At 29.9% G+C, this 20911-nt stretch overlaps 1 protein-coding gene across 3 annotated transcripts; it reads left to right on the top strand.

Annotated features, from left to right (window-relative positions):
- Nucleotides 1-2098: 2098 nt before the first annotated feature.
- On the top strand, nucleotides 2099-18983 carry LOC104880165 (uncharacterized). 3 transcript variants are annotated; one of them, XM_010655894.3, is made up of 4 exons: nucleotides 2099-2260; nucleotides 2860-2906; nucleotides 11718-12038; nucleotides 17484-18983. In XM_010655894.3, exons 3-4 carry the CDS (start codon nucleotides 11775-11777, stop codon nucleotides 18609-18611), a joined length of 1392 nt encoding a protein of 463 aa, XP_010654196.1. In that variant the 5' UTR covers nucleotides 2099-2260; nucleotides 2860-2906; nucleotides 11718-11774; the 3' UTR covers nucleotides 18612-18983. The 3 variants fall into 3 exon arrangements, with proteins under 3 accessions (XP_010654196.1, XP_019077472.1, XP_010654194.1); XM_019221927.2 differs by lacking the exons at nucleotides 2099-2260; nucleotides 2860-2906 and adding an exon at nucleotides 10548-10597; XM_010655892.3 differs by lacking the exons at nucleotides 2099-2260; nucleotides 2860-2906 and adding an exon at nucleotides 10729-11573.
- Nucleotides 18984-20911: the final 1928 nt, after the last annotated feature.

Below are 20911 nucleotides of genomic sequence, written 5' to 3'. Positions count from 1 at the left end.
TGAAAATCGACATAAAATGTGGTACCTTGCATAATCCATTCCAGACATTTTGTTCGATCTTATTCATTCAAACATTTTTGTTGTGTTCAACCTTATAGTTTTAGACATTTTCTCATTGTCCAAACTTCTAAATTTGAACCTTTCCACAGTATTTAGTCTTCCAAATCCAAACGTCATAAAATAAGTTCTTTTTTTCTTTTCATAATGTTTCACTTCTAAATCATTTCTAAATTCTTCCTAATTGTTTTTCAATTATTTTTACAACAATTTTTTCATCAACAATGCAAGAATAAGCTCTAAAAGATATTCATATGGTATTATGGGAGCAACGGAGTGTCTCAATTAAGGTACAATCGAATATAAGGTTAACCTAGACAAGCAAGGGGCAGTGCCCAAATAGGTAAGCATGTCCTCCATTTGAACATATTCATTTAAATAGAGCAAGTTTTTTAATAGATAATTAGTTAAAAAAAATGGTAACCCTAGACAATAAAGTAAGTATTAAAAAAAACTTTTGTAATGTATAAACGAAAATTAATGGGTTGTCGTTACAAAATTAACACCCCATAAAATGTGTCTCCAAAGTCGCTAAGAGTTATGAATGATCCTATCTTTCTCCTGTCTACTAAAAAAGAGAGATTGACTTGATCTTCAAAGAGGGCTATTCGAAAAAATTTCTAAACATTCTTTTTGTGCAAGAATAGCGAAGCAAGAAATAGAAAGATTAGAGCTACAACAAGTATGTTATATGAATTAAACAAAATGTATATAAAAAAAATTACAAATAACTATGAATATGGTTTGAATACTCTTTTGTTATTAAATGAACTTTAGGAAATGTGATTTTCTATTAGGGTTTGTGGTTGAGAAAAAATAGGTTAAGAGAGGAAAAAAAAAAAGGGTCTAGAGAGAGAAAACAAGAGAGATGTTTTGAGTATTTCTAAAACTTAAAAGTGGATGCATTAATAACTTTTTAATTTTAAAGTGGATTTGTAAACAAAGTAGATGCAAAGATATTTTTAGTGGATGTAAACATAATTTACCTATATATTATCTTCCAACTTTCTTTACCTTTTTTTTTTTAGGTTATGGGAATTATGCTAAGTAGCAAGGAAAATAAACATGAAGGAAAATAATTTTTTCATATTTATTTTATTATAAAAATATAAAAAGATAAATGTTAATAAAATTAATTAGAATTTTATATATTTTAAAATTATTATATCTTTTATATAAAATAATGTTAGTATATAAAATAATTTATTAATTTTTATTTTTATTTTATTTTTTCATTATTTTCTTTCCTTTATGTTGGTAGATCAGAGGGTTAACTGTGTCTATCAACTCCCCTTGTGTTCATCATGGGTGTTTGGGTTAATGCATTATAAGATTAGGTATGTGTCTTTCTTAATAACAATTACTTTTAAGAGAGTTGGTAGGCCTACACTTTATATTTTCTTCTTCTAAGTAACAATATAACGAAAATCACATAAAACAATCAATTTTGACATTATAAGTTCATTTCATTCACATCCTTGATTCAAATTTCGTTACTTAGCACTCTAATAGATATATTTCATATATATAATATATTTTTAAAAAAACATTTTATATACCTAAAATCTTTTTACCGAAATCTCTTTTTTTAAGAAATAAATTTTATAAACAAAATAAATTTATAAGGGTACTAATGATGAAATTTAAAATCAATAATAAGTAGGTATATTTACACCAAAATTTGTAAAATTTGAGTGAAATCAATCATTGAAATTATTTAGGTTATGTTTGATATACAAAAAATGTGAGGAAAACAAAATGGAGAAAAAAAAATTTAATATCAATAAATTATTTTTATATAGTACTTTAAATTCATTTTATTTATTTTAACTATTTTATATTAAGAATAAGTAATTTAAAAATACATAAATTTATAATTAATTTTAATTATATTTGATTTTTAAAATTTTTTATATTACAATTAAATAGGAGATTTTTTTTTTCTTTATCTTTTTTTAGTACCTTCAGGACCAAACATAACCTTATAGGTTGCCAGGCTGGTGACCATTTGCTCAACGTCTCGCCCAAAACAAAACATGGTACTCCCAGGCTCCCAGCAGGCCGGCCCGAGCACAGTGCTGCTCAATTTGTCACATTTTCACCTTTAAAAGTGGACACGTCGTCATCTTCTCAAAACCTATTCTTTCACTCGCCTACCTCATCAGTCGGCCGCTCTTCGCCAGTGTCGGCCTCTCGGATCAAGGTGCCTCTGCTTCTGCTCTCTCTCTCTCTTACACACGCACTTTTTTTTTTTTTTTTTTTGGTTTTTCATAGAATGCCATGTTTGGTTGCATAGAAAATGGAACAGTGATGGAAGATATCGAAATTTTGAATCTCGATATTACCCATTGTTTCAATTCAAGAAACCTTATAAAATTCCCTTCTTTGATTTCCCTTCCCTTCTCCTCCTATATTCTAGCCTTCAACATCCTGGATTTTGAGGGGGGAATTTTCAATTTTTGATAAAAAAAATTAATAAAAATAAATAAAATAATTAAAAAAGGAAGAAAAAAATTAAAATTGATTAATTAATTAATATCATTAATTTATCAATCATGATTACTAAATGACCAAAAAATATAACTTTTGCAATTTTATAAAATTAATTCTTTAACAATGGCGTTTTAATTACTTTTAGCTCAAAGAAGGACATTTACGTCACTTCATGATTAAAAAGAAAATATAAAAAAAGTAAAAAAAAATATAAAGAAAATTACTTTTCTTCATTTTTCCTAGGGTTTCTTTCTTCTCCTTCTTCTTAAGTTTCTTTTCTCTTTTTTTTCTCTTCATTTTGGTCGTAAGGCTTCAAAGGGGGGTTGTGGAGGACAGTTCAGAGGAGTCTCCAAAAGGTAAAGAAAACTTTCTGACATTGTGTATAATCCTTTCCATTTCTTTAAAATCGAATTAAGTCTTTATTTACAATTAAATTCCTTCTTTTTGCTCTTAAATTGATTGAGAAAGTCTTATTAGAAGATTATGACGTTGCATGTGACTTTTAACTAATTCTCTTTTGTTTTTCTAACTGTTTGATTGTTAAGAAAGTGAAAGAAAGTGTAAAACCTCACATAAAGACTTTTAAATGTTTAGAGTTGTAACTTGTAAACATTATCATTTGCTTAGAATAAGAGCATAAGGGAATGGGTTGGAATCTTATTTTTGTCATATGAGTTATTTGGTAACCTAGAAAATGAAGGAAAATATAAGGATCTGTTTGGCAATTTTCAAGAATAGTTTTCTGTTTTTTGTTCAAAAAACAGGATAACACTTTTCACAATCAAAAGATTAAGTTTGTAACTGTTTTTTTTAAAACAGTTCTAAAAAACGGTTTTTGAGAATAGTTTTTAAAAATTGTTCTCTAATATTTTGTACAACAAAAGTCTATATAAAACCTAAAATGTTTTTAACATTTTTAAATATGTTTTAAAAATAATTTTACATTCAATGCTTTATTTTTAACCATTCTACATGCTCGTATAATTATTTTCTAAAACAACCCTTAGAAAACAATGAAAACAATAAAAAAATAACTAAAAAATGCTCTCTAAAAACATATTGTTTTCTGTTTTAAAGAATAGAAAAAAGAAAATATATTTTAGTTGTTAAGTGTGTTTTCTTATTTTGTTGTTTTGAAGAACAAAAAATTATTCTTGAAAGCAATTGTCAAACAAACCCTTAAGCCTTGTTTAGTAACTGTTTATAAAACAGTTTTGAAAAATAGTTTTTAAGAACAGTTTTTGAAAACTATTATATAATGTTTTATTGAACAAAAGTTTATTTGGGAACCTAAAATGTTTTTAACCTGTTTTTAATATTTTTAAATATGTTTTAAAAATAATTTTTATATCTAATGTTCTATTTTTAATTATTATATATGTTTATATAATTATTTTTTAAAACAGATCCAAAAAAACAAATGAAAATAATTAAAAATTGTTCTCTAAAAATACCATGTTTTCTGTTTTCTAATAATAAAAAACAGTTTCTGGTTGTCAAACGTGTTTTCCAATTTTTTTGTTCTAGAAAACAAAAAATTGTTCTTAAAAGTCGTTGTTAAATAGACCCTTATTTTATATTTTAAAAAACAAAAAATATAATGTTGTAGATAACATCTTTTAATTATTTTCAGTTGTTTTCACTAATTTTTTAAAAATTGTTCTAAAAAATAATTATGCAAACATGTAAAACGAGTAAAAATAAAGCATTAGATATAAAAATTATTTTAAAATATTATAAGTAGATTGAAAACATTTTGGTTCTCAAACAAACTTTTATTCAACAAATCATTGCTTTTAAAAATTTTTCTCGAAAACTATTTTTGAAAAATAATTACCAAGTAGAGTCTGTTTGATATTATTATTATTATTATTATTATTATTTCAAAATAGCTCTTAAAGAAAAAGTTTTTGAAAACAATTCTTAAAAATTAGTTTTTGAGAAGAATCTCAAACGTACTTTTTTTAAATTAAAAACTATTTTTTGTTTTTAAAAATAGAAACTTATTTTAAAAAATGGTTATCAAACAAAACCTATAATTTTCAAAAAACTATTTTCTTTCAAAAAATTTCAAATATGTTTTGAGTCTCTAAAAATAGAAAAAAAAACACAATTACCAAACAAAACTCTATTTTTGGAATAAGTTCTCTTAAACTGTTTCCCCTAAAAAAAAAAAAAACTATCAAATATATTTTTGAGTCTATTAAATGGTTTTCCATATTTAAAACTATAAAATTATCTTAATCAAAGAGGCTGTTGAATTTTGAAAGCTTAAGGAGTTTATGTAATTTATCCAATATTTTATTTGGTTTCCTCTCATTCTTCATTTTTTGCAATAGAAAAAATCTTTGAGGACTTGTTTGGAAACATTTTCAAAAATAGTTATAAAAAAGTTTTTTTTTTTTATGTGTTTTAAAAAAAGTTTTTAAGAACAATTTTTTAAAATAGTTTTATAATATTTTCTCAAGTAGAAGTATGAATTTGAATCTAAAATGTTTTCAACATGTTTTTTTTTTCAAATATTTGTTGAAAATAAATTTTATTTGTAAAATTATTTTCAATCATTTTTCATATTATACAATTATTTTATGAAAGAACCTTTAAAAAAACAAAATAAAACAGATAAAATATAATTTCAGAAAATAACATAAGATACTTTCATAACAATGAACGCTCTATTTGGGAAGTGTTTTCAAAAATAATTTTTAAAATGTTCTCTAATATTTTTGTAGAATAAAAGTCCATTTAAAAACTTAAAGTGTTTTTAACTTATTTTTTGATATTTTTAAATATGTTTTAAAAACAACTTGTATTTTTTTTTTAATCATTATCCATATTTGTATGATTATTTTTTAAAATAATCATTAAAAACAAGTGAAAATAACTAAAAACAATTAAAAATATTCTTTGAAAACAACATGTTTTTTTGTTTTTATAAATAAAAATTTATTTTTTATTTTTTTATTTTCATTGAGTGTTTTTTTTTCTATAGAATAGAAAACTATTTTCAAATTTAGATTAAAATGTTTTCAAAATAATTCTCAAAAACCTCTTTTGTGAACAATCGATGATCAAACATGTTTTTTTTTGTGTTTTTGTTCTTAAAAAAAATAAAAATAAAAATTGTTCTTTAGATTCGTTCCTAAACATAGCCTAACTTTTTTTTTTAAGAGAAAGACTTTATTTCAAATCTGGCAAACATGTTCTATAAGTTATAAATTGTTTTTAATTATAAAAAATAAAAATATTTTATTACTAATTGTTTTCATTATTACAAATAGTTTTCAAATTGACCATATATCTTCACTTTTTATACTATTCAATTAAGTAGAATAGAATTAATCTTAATTGCTGACATTTAATGATCGACATTAATTTTCAAATATTTTACATTTGTGAAAAATGTAGGAAGTATGATATCTCGGAGTTGCTATAGGATAATTCTTTTTCTTTAAATACTCTTATAAATCAACATTTTTAAGCTCTTCTTTCTCAACCTTCTAGGTAACCATTGGTATGATAAAACCATTTTTTTGTCACTTATTTTTTTTTATGAAGTTAATGTCCACTTATGGATAATGTAAAAGTTTGTGATGTATTTTTTATATTTTTTATTGTAGGCTCAATGCCTTTTGGCTTTTTTCATTTGTTTATTTATAGAGAAAAGTATAATGGTAGCATGATCACTTAGTAACAAATTTTAAGTTAATGAAAATGATTTAGTCCTCTAGGTGTGCTATGTGTATAACTCTAACTTTCTCAAGTTACAAAGTTACTTTTGTTATGATTTCAGCTAATATCAATCTAAGGTAATCATCCTAGAGGGGAGAAGTTGAATAGAATGATAATCATTTTTTTTTTTTTTTTTTGCAAATTTAACAATTATAGAATGCAAGTGACAATATAAGTAATAGTATCATAAAAAGTAATATAAGAGCAATTGCAAATAAATAAGAGAATAGGGAAAAAAAGAATGCAAACGCAATATTTAAAATGATTTTGCCTAATCCTAACCCACATCTATTCTCATATAGCTTCAATCTCAAGCTTAAGGTTCCATTATGTCAAGGCTTCCAAACCAAGCCTTGAAGCTTGACATTTGGATTAACAGGTTCCAATATACATTTGCAATTTTTCTCAATAGATACCTCACTTTTGAACTCCTCGAATAATATCCCACACTTGGTAAACCTTAAATGATACTTCATACTTAGGTTTTGCCCTCAAGTAATGCCCCATATACAAGAAAATATTTTGATAAAATTAAAACTCATAGTTTACAATTTTGACATAATAATATTGGGATTTGACTCAAATTATTTATTTTTTGTTTTTTGACGAAAGTCAATATTTATAGAGTTTATGTTTTGGTAAAGTACCTTTTAAAGTTTTACTAGGATTAAGAAACTATTGTTTTCGGATTAACGCATAAGGCTCTATAAATATGTAGTTTTATAGATAGAGAAAAAAAAAAGAATAGAAAAAAAATTAGAAAAATGTGAAAAAAGATAGGCAAAACATGTATTGGGTTTTGGATAGAAAGAAGCTGAGAGAGTTTGAAGTATGTAATCATGAAGGTTATAATAAATTTGATCTCCTTTTCCTACGAACGTAGATGTTTACACCAAACCACGTAAATAGTTTTTTTTTTCTATTTTATTTTATTTTTCCTATTGCATTTAAGTGTTATGATTTTTCCCAACAAGTGAGTGGTATCATATTCGTGGTATGAAGATTGTGATAAAATTACTTTGAAGATGATGTTAGGGACAAAATATAATATTCAGCCTTTTGATAGGAAAAAAACAATTTTAATATCTAGCAAAGTACTGTTAAAGATGTTTTGGTGCAACAAGGACTTATCAAAGCATTACGAGGCAATAGAGAATGATAGATGATGAATGGAAAAAATTTGAAGCAAGAATGGTAAATTCTATTTGTTTAAGTCTAGCTTCTAAAATAAAGTATAGTGTTTTGAATGAAAAGTCTTCTTCTTATTTATGGAAGAAGTTAGAAAAAAATTATATGTCAGGATTCCTTACAAATAGGCTAATATTTGAAGAAACAACCATTTAGTTGAAAATTGATGAAAGAACGGATGTTAGAGATCATATAAATAAATTTAATAAACGTGTCACTCAATTATTAAGTATAGAGGTTAAGATTGATGAGGAAGATCAAATCATTATTTTATTAGCATTTTTATCAAAATTATATGAGACAATGGTGACTACACTCTTAGTTGGAAAGATAATGTTGACAGTGGATGAGGTGTTAATTGCTTTCTTAGAAACTGAAAATTTTAAACAACCAAGTAATTTATCTCATACTGGACAAGCTTTGTGATGAATTCTAAATCACATCATGGTAGAAGTAAATCACAAGAGAGGAATTTTGATATAAGAGATGATCGTTCCCAATCACGCTTCTGAAGAGATATGGAGTGTCATTACTGCCATGAAAAGAGACATATCGAGATGTACTATGAAGAATTGACAAAACACTTAAAAGTAAGGAAAAATCTTGAATTCCAAGAGACTTCAAATTCTACTAATATTGTTGATGAAAATTTTGGTAAGAAAAGTGATGTTTTTTTTCTGTTATGGTTGATGAAAATTTTGTTGACTCTTGGATTTTGGATTCTAAATGTTCCTTTCACATACTTATAAGGTATGTAATGTTAATACCATTCGAATGGACAATGATTCAAGCTCTAAAATCATTGGGATTGATACTATAAAAGTGAGAATATTTGATGGTGTTGTGAGGACATTGGACAATTTGGGCTATGTTTTTTCCATAAAGAATGGTATTATGAAGATCAACAAAGGTGTTTTCATAGCTATGAAAGAGAAAAAGGTAAAAAAATTATATACTTTGATTAAGAAGACAATTTTAAGTGGGACTATGAAGGTGGAGCCAAACCATGAAAAATCTTTTATGAGCATTAAAGAAGTTGTCAAAGTAGAAGAGTACAACGAGATGATTAAGACTCCGTTTTCGGCTAAGACTACTCATTGGTACAAGGATGAGAGTAATTACAAAAAGAATGAAGTTATAAAGAAGATGAAGATGATTTCTTGAGTCAAGTTTGACAAGAGTTTCAACTTAACACATGTTTATTCTTACTAATTGTGCAAGATTAAGAAAATTTGAGTCAAGATGGAGTTTGTTGGGATTTTACTCAAATTATTTACTTTTTATTTTTTAGGAAAGTCATTTTTTAAGGAATTTATGTTTTTGGTTAATTATTTTTCTATGTTTGACTAGGATTAGGAAACTATTGTTTTAGGGTTAACACGTAGGGCTCTATAAATATATGGTTTTATAGAGAGAAAGAAAAAAAAGTAAGAAAAAGTGTGATGAGAAATAGATAAAGGATGTATTGGGTTTATTTTATTTCTTCCTTCTCCCAACAACAAGTATTAGGGCTAATATAATATAATATAAAGAAATTAAGGTTGAATGGTGCATTAAGATAAAATGTAGGTTGTAAAGTAGGTGCATTCTAAAAATACTTCCTCAAGTTTAAATAATATTCAAGAATGGTTTAGAACTTTTTCCCCATCAATACAAAAAATGTGAAGCCTTTAAATAAGAGTTGAAAGCTCAAGCTAGTTGTTAGACACAATTTAGAGTGGACTAGTGGATCAAGTGGTCAAACTAGCTATTAGTCGTTGGATGGCCGAAGGTACAAAAAGTGACCATTAGGTCATAGGAGTTCGACTGATCGATTATTGGTTTGATCGATCCTCAATTGGTCGATCACTGGTTTGATTGGTCTTTGAGCGATTGAGGTTATGCCTCAACCAATTTAGACCATGTTACGAAATAATGAAAATAGCAACAAGAAAAAACAAAATAAGAACATACAAAATTACATGGAAAACCCTAAATGAGAAAAATCATGGGCAAAGAAAAAGAAAATGTACTAAGTCTAAAATTGGTATAAGAGGGGAGAGTTGCGAGCGACTACAACAAAAACATAATCGTCAAATACCCTAGAAAAAATATACATCATCACACACGTACCCTCAACCACTACATACCTTCTAAAAAATCTCATAATTTTTTTCACAACGTATGTCACATCGCAAGTTTTTCAAATCCAACCAAATAGAATTTTGGTCATTAAACTCTAATTAACCAACTTATACTACTTTGAAAATTTTCCTAAACCAACTGATCTCTTAATCAACCACTTATCAAACAAACAAACAAACAAAAAAGTTAAAAAAAAAAATGATGCAGGATAATATTTAACAACTTCAATTGTTTTAGTATGAAAACTTAGATTATTTTTGTTTTAATGATAAATGCACATAAAAACATTAGTTTTTATTCTTGGAACGATAAATCTTAATTTTTATGAAAATTATTCAAAAATATATAAATAAACTTTATAATTTTTTGCAATTTTTGCATCTTTAATATAAATTTCTTAGAGAAAACCCAATTAGATCATCATCATTTTGAAAGCCTTTTTAATTATGAATAACATTAAATAAATGTGGTTTTTATTTAGAACAATTATTCATCTAATTTATAAAAGAATAAAATCGATTTAGACACTTGAATGATTTTAGGTGCTTTAAGTAAAAATGAAATGTATGATTTAAATACACTAACAACCTTACAAAGAGATCTTAAAGAATAAATTTTGTTCGATATTCTCTTTAAGGTATTTTTTATTCTTTATCGATTTCTCTTTATTTGATATGAATTTGATTGCTTTTTTAGAAATCTTTTTACATAAACATACTTAAAATAAATAATTAATTTCAAACTTTATTTTATTATTATCAAAATTGAGATTAATTAAACTTTCGTTTTATAATATTAACATATCACATGTATCAAAAATGAAAAATCTATGAGCAACTATTTATATCATCCAATAAAAATAATTAATTTTGATTCTTGTAATTTAATGATGGAGATTGATTTTCAAATATTTTATGTTATCTAAAAAACTCTTATAAATAAGAGCAAAAGTTAAAATATCAGAACTCCAAATTCTTTGAGCAAGTCTTCTCCAATCTTAGAGGTAGGAATTGGTTTGATAAAAGGTTTTGATGGCCATGATTCGAATTTCATCCACTAATTATTATTTCATTTAATTTTTATTTTTATTTTTGAAAAAAAAACAAGTATAATGCACCGTCCCTCGCTCTTAGCCCCACGCTCTTATCACCACCAGTATCCATTAACGAAGGCCTGTGGTGTCTATTCTGCAATTTTCACATCAGCCAATTAGTACTAACAAGTAAAAAGCTGGCGCATGTTGCCGTCACACCTCATCTCACCAGAATGGCCATCTCACGGCATACGATCACGAATCGTGATGATGAATCATTTCTTTTTTGTTTTATTTATTTATTTTTTGAAACTTTGGATTCCGATGATTCTAGGGTTAGGGTTTCCTCCAGAGTCGTTGCCATCTAAACCCTGATGCTCCTTTTGGTTGCTGAGCGAACCTCGGGAAAGAGAAGGGAATCTTGGAATCTCACAACCGTGGATTTAAGACCTACATTTTCTTCCCTTGTTCTTGTGGTTTCTTGTTAAACAATCGGATGATAAGGTTCTTCTTTGTTTCGACGGAGTAGAATTCGGGGAACAAAAAATCTTTAGTGCAGCTTCGTTTTCTTAATCCCGATGAATGTTTTATCATGAACTTGAGGGGAATGTACTATGTCCTTTTGCTAGTTTTCGTCCTTTGCGCCTGCCTTTTTTCTTTTTTTCTTTTTTAATAATTTTGCCCTGATATAAGTTTTTCTGGAAGCAGTCTTCAAAACAAACAAAGCTTTAGTAGAACTTTGAGACCTCATATGACGGTTCCCAGGTGTTGCATTGGTTATTGAACATAATGCCCGGATATTGGAGATGAATGATGATGAGTCATGTTTCATTCTCGGACGTAAATAAACTTAAATCCTGGGTTTAAAACCATATTGCGGTCGACGACCATATGAATCGATCCCATGGGGTTTGCTCAAAGTAGGGGGGCTCTAAATGGTTGGATGGTAAGATGGAAACAATTTTGGTACACTGTTTCTGGGACTCATCATTAGGATAGCTCTAGCAGTTATCACCTCAATTATTAATTTAATTTGATTGAGTACAATCTTGATGAGGGAGAAGCTAATGATAGCAAATTTTCGTTTCAGGGTTGAATTCAAAAGAACTTTTAAAGAAGATATCTTGCTGCATCCTAAATATCGAGGATGGTAATAACACGGAGTGGCGGTGGTGGTGGTGATTGTGGAAGGCAGGGAAGAAAGCTCAAAGATTCGTCTACTGGAGATGCTAGCAGACAAAGACAATCACCTTTGGGGTCATGTGCTGATTCAGACCTGATATCATGGTTAAGGGGACTGGCTCTGAATCCTTGCAACTATGAGGCCTCAAAAGAGTCAGGGGGAAGATTATGGGATCAGCTTCTTAAACTGCGGAAAATTATGTTTCTGACTCATTCTGAATTTCCTCGGGTAATCTCAAATTTAGTATTTTCCCCTTGGATCATGTCATCACATTTGTCGCAAATTTCTTATCATACATGTGTTGTGCGATTTTTTTTTTTCAATAGTATGCCTATAATATAATAATGTAATGCAAGTTAAAACAAATCCATATGATAGAATGATATTAAAGTTTAATAATAAGTAGGCATTTCTTAATTTCTTCAGATTTGTCTATGGGATTTCTAGCAAGTCCTCCTATGCCCTTTCATATTATATAAGACCATAATTTGTGTTAAATCTCATCAACAGATTCTTTTCTTTTTCTACTAACCTAAATTATTCTTTGACCTTGTTCTTGTAGCATCATTAACATAACCTATATTGGTGTTTACTAAAGCAAACATTGCTTCTGACAGGACCATCCCAGCTAACTTGTCTCATTTTGTCTCTAGTTTGTGTCACATGTGAGTTATTGCCCATGCATTTTCCTATGATTGTCATTTCTTGGTTCTTTGTTCATCCATATTAATGCCTTTCATATTAAATGCTCTTATTCTATGTTCATATTTCCTATTATTCAACACTTAATACAAGAAAGCATGGCTGCTTCATCTTTTCCATTCAATTTTATAGATATAAATTATGCCAAAAACCCTTTAAAAGCATGTGCTTACATATATTATGTTCATTGAAATCCAACCATCTAGCCTGAAACCAATTGGCTCTAGGAAGAGCGATTATGGCAGACAATTCACTTGAATTTGTTATTGTGGCTCATATGCCACTTCTTGTCCTAAATCTCATTGTTTTACCTAAAGTTAATTTTTCTTTTTTCTTTTGGGAAGAATTCATTGAATATAGTTATGTCATGGCATTTAGTCTACTGAGATGGCTAAACTGCAAGTTTATAGTGGGAACAGTGATCAAATCCCCCATTTATGTTGTAGCTTTGGTCCCTTGTGATACATGTCACACTTTGGAATTGAACCCAAGGGCATGATAGTCATTAATTAATTTGTGTAAATGTGTTTTAAAGCTATGAATAAGTCTGTAGTGGACAATTCTACATAACCTGTGAGAGATGATATTATAGCAAATTCCAAACTAGAAATGTATATAGTTTGACCACCCTTAAGTCCATGGATCATGATAAGAATATCATACCTACATAGGAGGGTGAGTGGCTATTGAGGCAACTCAAGTGGCAAGGTGTTAGGTGGGGATGTGAGAGGTCTAAGTTCCAACAAAGGAAAAGGTAAAAAATTAAGAAAAAAAGGTAATGAGTCTATATGTATATATATATATATATATATATATATATAAAGCTTTAATTCCTTTTCCTCCAATCATGAGTTATGAACAAGTTTAAAACCTTTAGCAACCTTTATTTATTTATTATTTATTATTTTTTAATAATGAGATATAAACTGATTCCTTTCATAGGAAGTGAAGACAATAGTATAAGAGGGATGAATTATAAGTTAACAACTGAACGTACTTTTATCTTATGAAATAGGACTATTTTATCCATGATTTAACATACACCATGGGATCTATTTTTATACATTTCTTTTTTTTTTGGATATGCAGATCTATTTTATACAATGCCAATTGTCTACCCTTAACCAACTAAAAAAAGACACATGCTCGATGCTAACATTTGATACAAACCACATGTGTTTTCTCTAAGGCGATAAAGATTGAAAGGAGGTTTTTCTTTATCTAAAACCCTTAAAATGATGAAATTGAAACAAGTTTAATTCAAAAGTCTTGTAATAGAGCATACTTAGACCTGTTTAGAGCAATTGCAATCTCTAACTCAATGCTTTTGGGGACATGGTTCAAAGTGTCGATCAATTCCTGTTCATCTCGACTCTCGACTGACTAGTATCTATTTTGGTTGTTATCATGATAAATTTGAAATGCTAGTAGAATATTGTGCAATTTAGTAATAACTTGGTCTCAACTTAGCCAACTCGTGAGACTACTCAAAATCACAACACCATGACTCAAATTCGATGAAAATGAAAAGGAAAAATACAGATAATCACTGTATTTATTGGAGATACCCGTTATCAATCAAGAAAAAATTGCCTCAATTCATAAGTATAAACAAAAAAAAATTAAAATTAAAATACTTTATTTTCAAACAATTATCAACATGTTATTGTTAGAGTAGGCAATAATTTGTTGGAATAGACAATTATTTTCTATAAATTACCTATATATTTACTGTTGTATTATTATCACTGATGTGGATTTGCTACGTATAAGAGGTTAGGATATTTTTCCTAGTTTAGTGCTCTATAGGAAAACTAGTGTAATCTATACATCTTGTAATATTTTTTCCTAAGAAATATTAATTTCCATAACTCTTTCATAAATTTAAGATGGTATTAAAGTTTCATTTGGTGGAAGGTCATGTGCTCGAGCCTTTTTGCATGTATGTTTTCCCCATTTGTATATTTGTTTTCTCTATTTGCATAAGTCCAAAAGAGCTATTTGTGGTTGTTTGCCTACTAGCATGTGTATCTCTCCACGTATGGGTATGAGGTTGCACATGAGGGAGAGTGTTAAAGAGTATGATGTACATTGCAAATCCAAATCCTACCTTGTTAGTTTAACAGTTGTCAATCAATATTTTTCTGTATTGGGTGTAAAAATTGGTATAGTGATGTTATGAAATGTTTCAATTCTTGATACAATTATAAATTATTTTGAAGATGCAATTTATAACTATTTAGATAATGTTAAATATGATAGATTAAAATGTTACATGGATATCACAAATATGATAGATAATGGATGGCAATGACCTTTGCCTCCTATTGCTTGGGTAATGATCGAAGGATGTCCATGACTTTCTCCAGTTTTGTATAGATCTTCACAAGAGCTTGGATACCATTGATAATGTCCATAAACCTATTGAACATCTCAACAATTGTCTCAATATCTTTCATACTAAAAAGTTCATAACTTTGCACAAGAATGTTTATTTTTTATTCTTTAACCTGGTTTGTTCCTTTATGGGTGATCTCTAAAAGCTTCATATATCCTTGGAGGATCCACATTGGCACACTATTATATTTATTTATGGTTTAACTTTGGAATAGAAACCCCATTTTCAATTTTTGTGGGAACGTAGGGGACCATTTTAAATGACTTTCCATAAATTACAGTCAATAGATTTCAAAAACCAAGTTATTCTAACCTTTCGAAAATCAAAATAATTTCCAATAAAAAATTGGGTTCTATTAACATAAAACTCTTCCATATGGGATGAAGTTGATGGATTAGTCATTACCTCTTAGACAGATAAGTCTTTAACAAGAGGTCTAATTCTAATACCAAATGTGAAGTCTAGCTAACCCTACCTAAGGACAAGGGGAAGGGTTGAATTGAGTGTTGGTCAATTTTAACAAATTTTAACTCTTATTGATGCCAATGACAAAATAAGAGATAATAAAGACAATGAAGATTAAAAGAGAGTGAGAAAGAGAAATATAAATAGTGTTTTATGGTGGCTTGGGGCAATCTTGACCTACATCCACTTTCCTCGAGCTCCAAAACCAAGCCGAGGTATCTACAAATCTTTCAAGGCTTCAATCAAACCTTAATCACCTTTACACTTGGATTCTTGTTTCCTAGGGACCTTCTACAATACACACTCAAGAGATTTATAACTCTTGAACTCTCTCACTACTTACAATTCAAAGAGATGGTATTACAGGAACCTAGCAACAAGTTGTAGCTCAAGAATTATAATGATAAGCTAGGATTGAAAAGGGTGCACTAAGCTATGCAAACTTTGGGTCTATTTGCACTCAAAAAGCAATATGATAGCTGTTAGGATTGATAAACAGTAAATTTAAGGTGTTCTCTTAACAATAGATAAAGTTTGAAGCACTTATACATGAGATGCATTGGGAAACTAGTTGTTTAGACATGATTTCCCTCGATCGGTTGACCTAGGCAGTTGATTACTTGAGTTTCCCAACTCAACCGGTGGCCATTGCCAAAGCATGGTGAGAACACTTTCAAGGCTAATTTTAAACTTTTGCAAATTTCTCAAGTTTAGCACAAAATTAAAGGAGAACAACCAGCTAGACTACTCCTAACAAATTTGAAAAACCCTTCTTGAAATCATTTTGGCCAAGTTAAGCTCAGGTTTTTCCTCAATTTGATTTTCATCCAATTTTTAAAAGAATAAAAGCAGTTTAAGATTATTTTGGATGAATATAGGGTGCTTTAAAACAAATGACGTGCATTGGAATTTTAATGCACCAATTCAACCTTACATACAAATGTCCTAAGGGGTATACAATGCTTTGATACTCTTGTGATGTCTTTTTCATCCTCATTTTGCTATTGACTTGTTTAATTTTCTTAAAAATTGAACATCAAAGACTTAAGAATATCATTAGCCACTCCAATCTTGTTTTGTAACTAAGGGAAAACCTTGGGCTAACAAACCCCTCATCAGCTCTTTATAAAACCTTCTGGTTTTTTTTTTTTTTTTTTATATATATTTTTTTATTTTATAAATATTGTCTTCACCATCTCAAAAAACTCCTCTTCATCCTCTTCGTTTCATATCTTTAATCACCGTTTGAGAAGACTGAAACTGGAAAACAAGCTTTAGATTAAAAAAATAAAAATCTTTAACCTTAAAAGAGCAAAGTTCAATATCACATGAACAATATATCCAAAATGATAATAGAGTAAACACATGATATGTAAAAAGGGGATCTAGAATTAGGGTTATCTGGTAGTTGATAACTGGGTTGCAACCTCTTTATCAGAAACCTAACTAGGCTTTTAGAAACATAACTTTTTTCTCTATACCTAAATATCCTCATAAAAGCCCAAGTTTCAACATATTTCTCTTCTTTCCTAGTGGCTACAACCAATAAGGATATCAATTGAAAACCAATCTTAAGCCCAGAGGAAAAGAGAACTATCTAACAAAGATCCCATGCCCATATAGGACATACCTTCATCTTATAAAGTCGATGCCAGATCGTGTTCATTTTGAGTACCTTAAGTGAAACTAAAAAGTCCTAGTGATAATTGTTGCCTTTAGCTCTACAGGCTTATTGAAATAGCCATTTAAATTTAGTTTTGAATTTGAGAAGAATTGTTTATTAGAATTTTTCTATAAAATAAATAAAATTTTATTTTTTAATATTTTTCTTAAGATTATCATAGAATCATATCCTTGTATGCTGTCACCCAGCTTCAATTAGCAAGATAAATCCAACACTGACAAAACATTACATAGAAAATGCAATTTTCCTTTCACTTTATTGCTCTTCAGTGGTGTTAGTTTGCATGAATTTCTCTATCTTGCAATTGAGTTTTCTGTATCTTCAAGCAATTTTTAGTTGAGGTGCTCCCTCCTCCTTAAGATGAAATTTAGGCTCTTTGTTCTTGCAAACTAAGGGAAGAACCTTTTCCATGCCTCTTTCTCAGAGAAAGCGGGCACTTCAGCAGTTTCTAAAGGGTGAATTCACAACTACTCCTGGACTGGTGAAATCTGATCAGCAGAGTTTCAAGAAATTGAGAAGGCAATTCTTTCACACCTCTTCAATTTCATGCTCGCTTAATTCGGCTGACTCCATTGGAAGCGACAATCAGTGCATTGCTCATAACTCGCGTAGTTTAGGTAGTTTATTGACATTTGAGGACAATTTTCGAGGAAAACATGTATCTACCGATTTACCTGTTTTGGATAATTCAACAGACTCGAGTTCATTAAAAAGGGATTCTTCTCCCTTAATGGTTTCAGATGAATCAATTTATGGTTCTAATCCAGTGAGTACAGAGAACTTGACCATCCATGATGCTTCCTTGCTGGATTTTGATGACTCGGTTTACAGTTCAAACTCATCAAATTTGGAAGAACCAAAGCAAACAGATCATCAGACACCTCGACGATCAATCAGGTTATTGAAGTTCATTGGTGATTATCTTCCAAGAATGGCTATTCCTGTTGGGCCTTTCTTTCAGGCCAATGTTCCTGACTGGACTGGTCCATCTGACCAAGGGAATCTTTGTGGTAGGGATGGTGATTCCGAAAGTTCAAGGTGGTTAGGCACCCAAATTTGGCCCGTAAGAGGGGAAAGTACAGAAACTTCACCTAAAACAATTGGGAAAGGCAGACCTGACTCTTGCTTCTGTGCCTCTCCTGGATCTGCTGATTGCATCAAACTTCATGTTCATGAAAAAAGTCTCCTTTTGCAATCTGATCTTGGTCCTGCTTTTATGGATTGGAAGTTTGACGAGATGGGGGAAGCTGTCTCAAAGTCATGGTCATTGAAAGAACAAAAGACCTTCCAGTCTCTGATGAAGTCAAATCCACTTTCTAATGAAGTGAAATTTTGGAAGCATGCCTTCAAGTGCTTCCCAAACAAGTGCAGGAAAAGCATTGTTAGCTATTACTTCAATGTGTTCCTCCCTAGACATATAAGCTTACAGACTAGATCATCCCTTAAACAAGTTGACACTGACGAAGATGAAGCTGAAGATGTTAATCATACAGATTCCCAGGAAGGTCGTGCTAAAGATGTGAAAGCTCGATATTTGCGTCGGGGTTGTTGATAGCTGAAGGGTGGCAATCATATAAACTCATCATAACTTGGTGATATTAAGATCCTTTTTGTAGCCTGGTTTTTAAACCTTTTTTGAGTATGCATCAAGGTGTTGTTTGGGTTCTCAAACACTAAAATTTTGATCATATCAGCAGCAACTTGGTTAATTTACTGAGTTGTTTCATTGAACTTCACTTTTGATCATTTCTTTAGCAACTTGGCTAAGTTTCTTGAGTCATTTCTTTTAGCATATTACTTGGCAAGTTTTTAATGTTTAAGCAGGAGTACATCTTGTAGCAATCATTTTTTGCAATTGAATTGTAAAATACGAATGTCATTTATTTGTTACTTGATATTTATTTTTCACCTTATTGATGCAATATACTCGTGCTTTAGTTCATTGAGAATTGGTAGTAAAACAAAAGTTCTCACTAAACTGAATATGGTACAACCATATAGCTTATATCACATTTTTTTTCATACCACTTGATGTGTGGCTGGTGCAAACAATGTGATCATGTCATAATTATATCAGTTTTGTTGGTGAATGTGGCAGTGGTACCAAAATCAGGTGATTACTCTGGCAACTTAATGTTTATCCCAGGTTTTAGGAGGCTGATGACTTCAAAGCTTTTCTCAGCAAATAGCTATGGAAGTTTAGGGGAGGGAAAAATTTGAGAGACAGGTGGTGGTAATGAAGTATGAGGGTAGGGGTCGGTGGTTCTCTATAGATAGTAATTCTCATGGATTAGGCATTTTTTGGAAATGGATAAACAAAGTTGGAGCATTTTCTCTGTCGGTTTCTGGGCAAAAGGTGAGAGATATGTTGCAATCTGCCTTTTAGCAGGGCAATTCAAGATTGAGAGTCAGAATTAGTGACAGATTTTTATTTATTATTTTTTTGTTGTCCTGACTCATGAGATGGATGGTGTTTCTGGTGAAGCTGTGAGGCTTAGGCGCTTCTTGGAAATGACTCTTGCCACAGCTCAAATGGGAAGAAGATTTTACTTGGCCAATCGGTATTGTATAGAAGCAGCACAACGTGACTAAAAGGCCATGTTCTGATTCATTGTGACCTTCCTGGGAAGTTATGATCCTTGGCCTTTGTCGCCTATAGCTGAATCACAGTATCATGTGGAAAAACATGAACCAAACTTCTAATTAAAAACGACTTTTGACTTTTGACTTTTGACTTTTGGTTTCTATAAAAATAAAATTTTTATTTCAATTTTTGAACTTTAAAGATGCTGGTAACATAAGGTCGATGACAATTCTGATTAGTTGGAGATGCACACTATAGCCCATATAGGCACAATTTTGTAGTGTTGTTTTGTGATAACCTATACTTGCTTGCAAATAGTTCTGGTTGAGGATGACGTTTCATTTCTTGTTGTTTCTATCATCTTTTAATCACTTGTATGTGCACATCGTAGAAATTTTGGTTTGTGTACATTAAAAATAAACATTTTTTTGTCATCTTATGATAGCCTACCAAGTACCAATGATGGAAAATTTTGAAATATTACCTATGTGTTGACATATTCCGGCTAAAATAACAGTAATTTCAATGTACCAAGCAGGAACTAGGAAGACATCCCTCTTCTTCAATTTGATCACCGCCAAACTAAAAAATCACTTCTGTAGTCCTTGTTTATTGAGTACTGGAAAAAGCTTATCTGGTCTGACTCACCTTGTAAACATTTGTCTATGACTTTCCTCTCCATCTTCCACCCTATGCTAGTTTGTCAGCATTCTATATGATAAAGTTATCACAATTGGTCTGCTATATCTGTAACAAATACTGGATGGGAACTCTCAAGGGGCCCATGAACAATGGAGTTCATGTAAGGTTTGTGACCTTGTTTTGAAGAGCAGGAAATTTGGGACACCAAGAACCATGAATATACATTCAGCCATGGCTCCACTCAACTCAACTCAACTAGGTCGTCGTCTTAAACCAGGAAAAGTGGCATTGTTCTCCTTAGTAGAGAGTGTAATTTGGAACCATTCGAATCTCTTTTTGACTATCTTCCTAAAATTGAAAAAGGAAAGAATTTAAAGGACAAAAGGGAAGGCAAAGTGAATGTAACAAGTAACATAAAGCAATTCTTTATGGATAATGACCCTCTCAAATGACGCGTTTTGTTGACCATGAAGGGAAGATTGATTGAGCTCATGGCCTAAAAATATATACACCTTGCAAAGACAAAAATGATAATCCATCAATTCACTTCACTGATAGTTTTTACTAGAGATCACCTGTTGCTGTTGTTGGACTAGCTTTTCCTCCATTGTGGGTAAACACCTATT

The sequence above is a fragment of the Vitis vinifera genome, chromosome 8, assembly GCF_030704535.1.
Source record: "Vitis vinifera cultivar Pinot Noir 40024 chromosome 8, ASM3070453v1".
Lineage (NCBI taxonomy): Eukaryota > Viridiplantae > Streptophyta > Magnoliopsida > Vitales > Vitaceae > Vitis > Vitis vinifera.
This window is presented reverse-complemented; position numbering and strand designations above follow the sequence as displayed.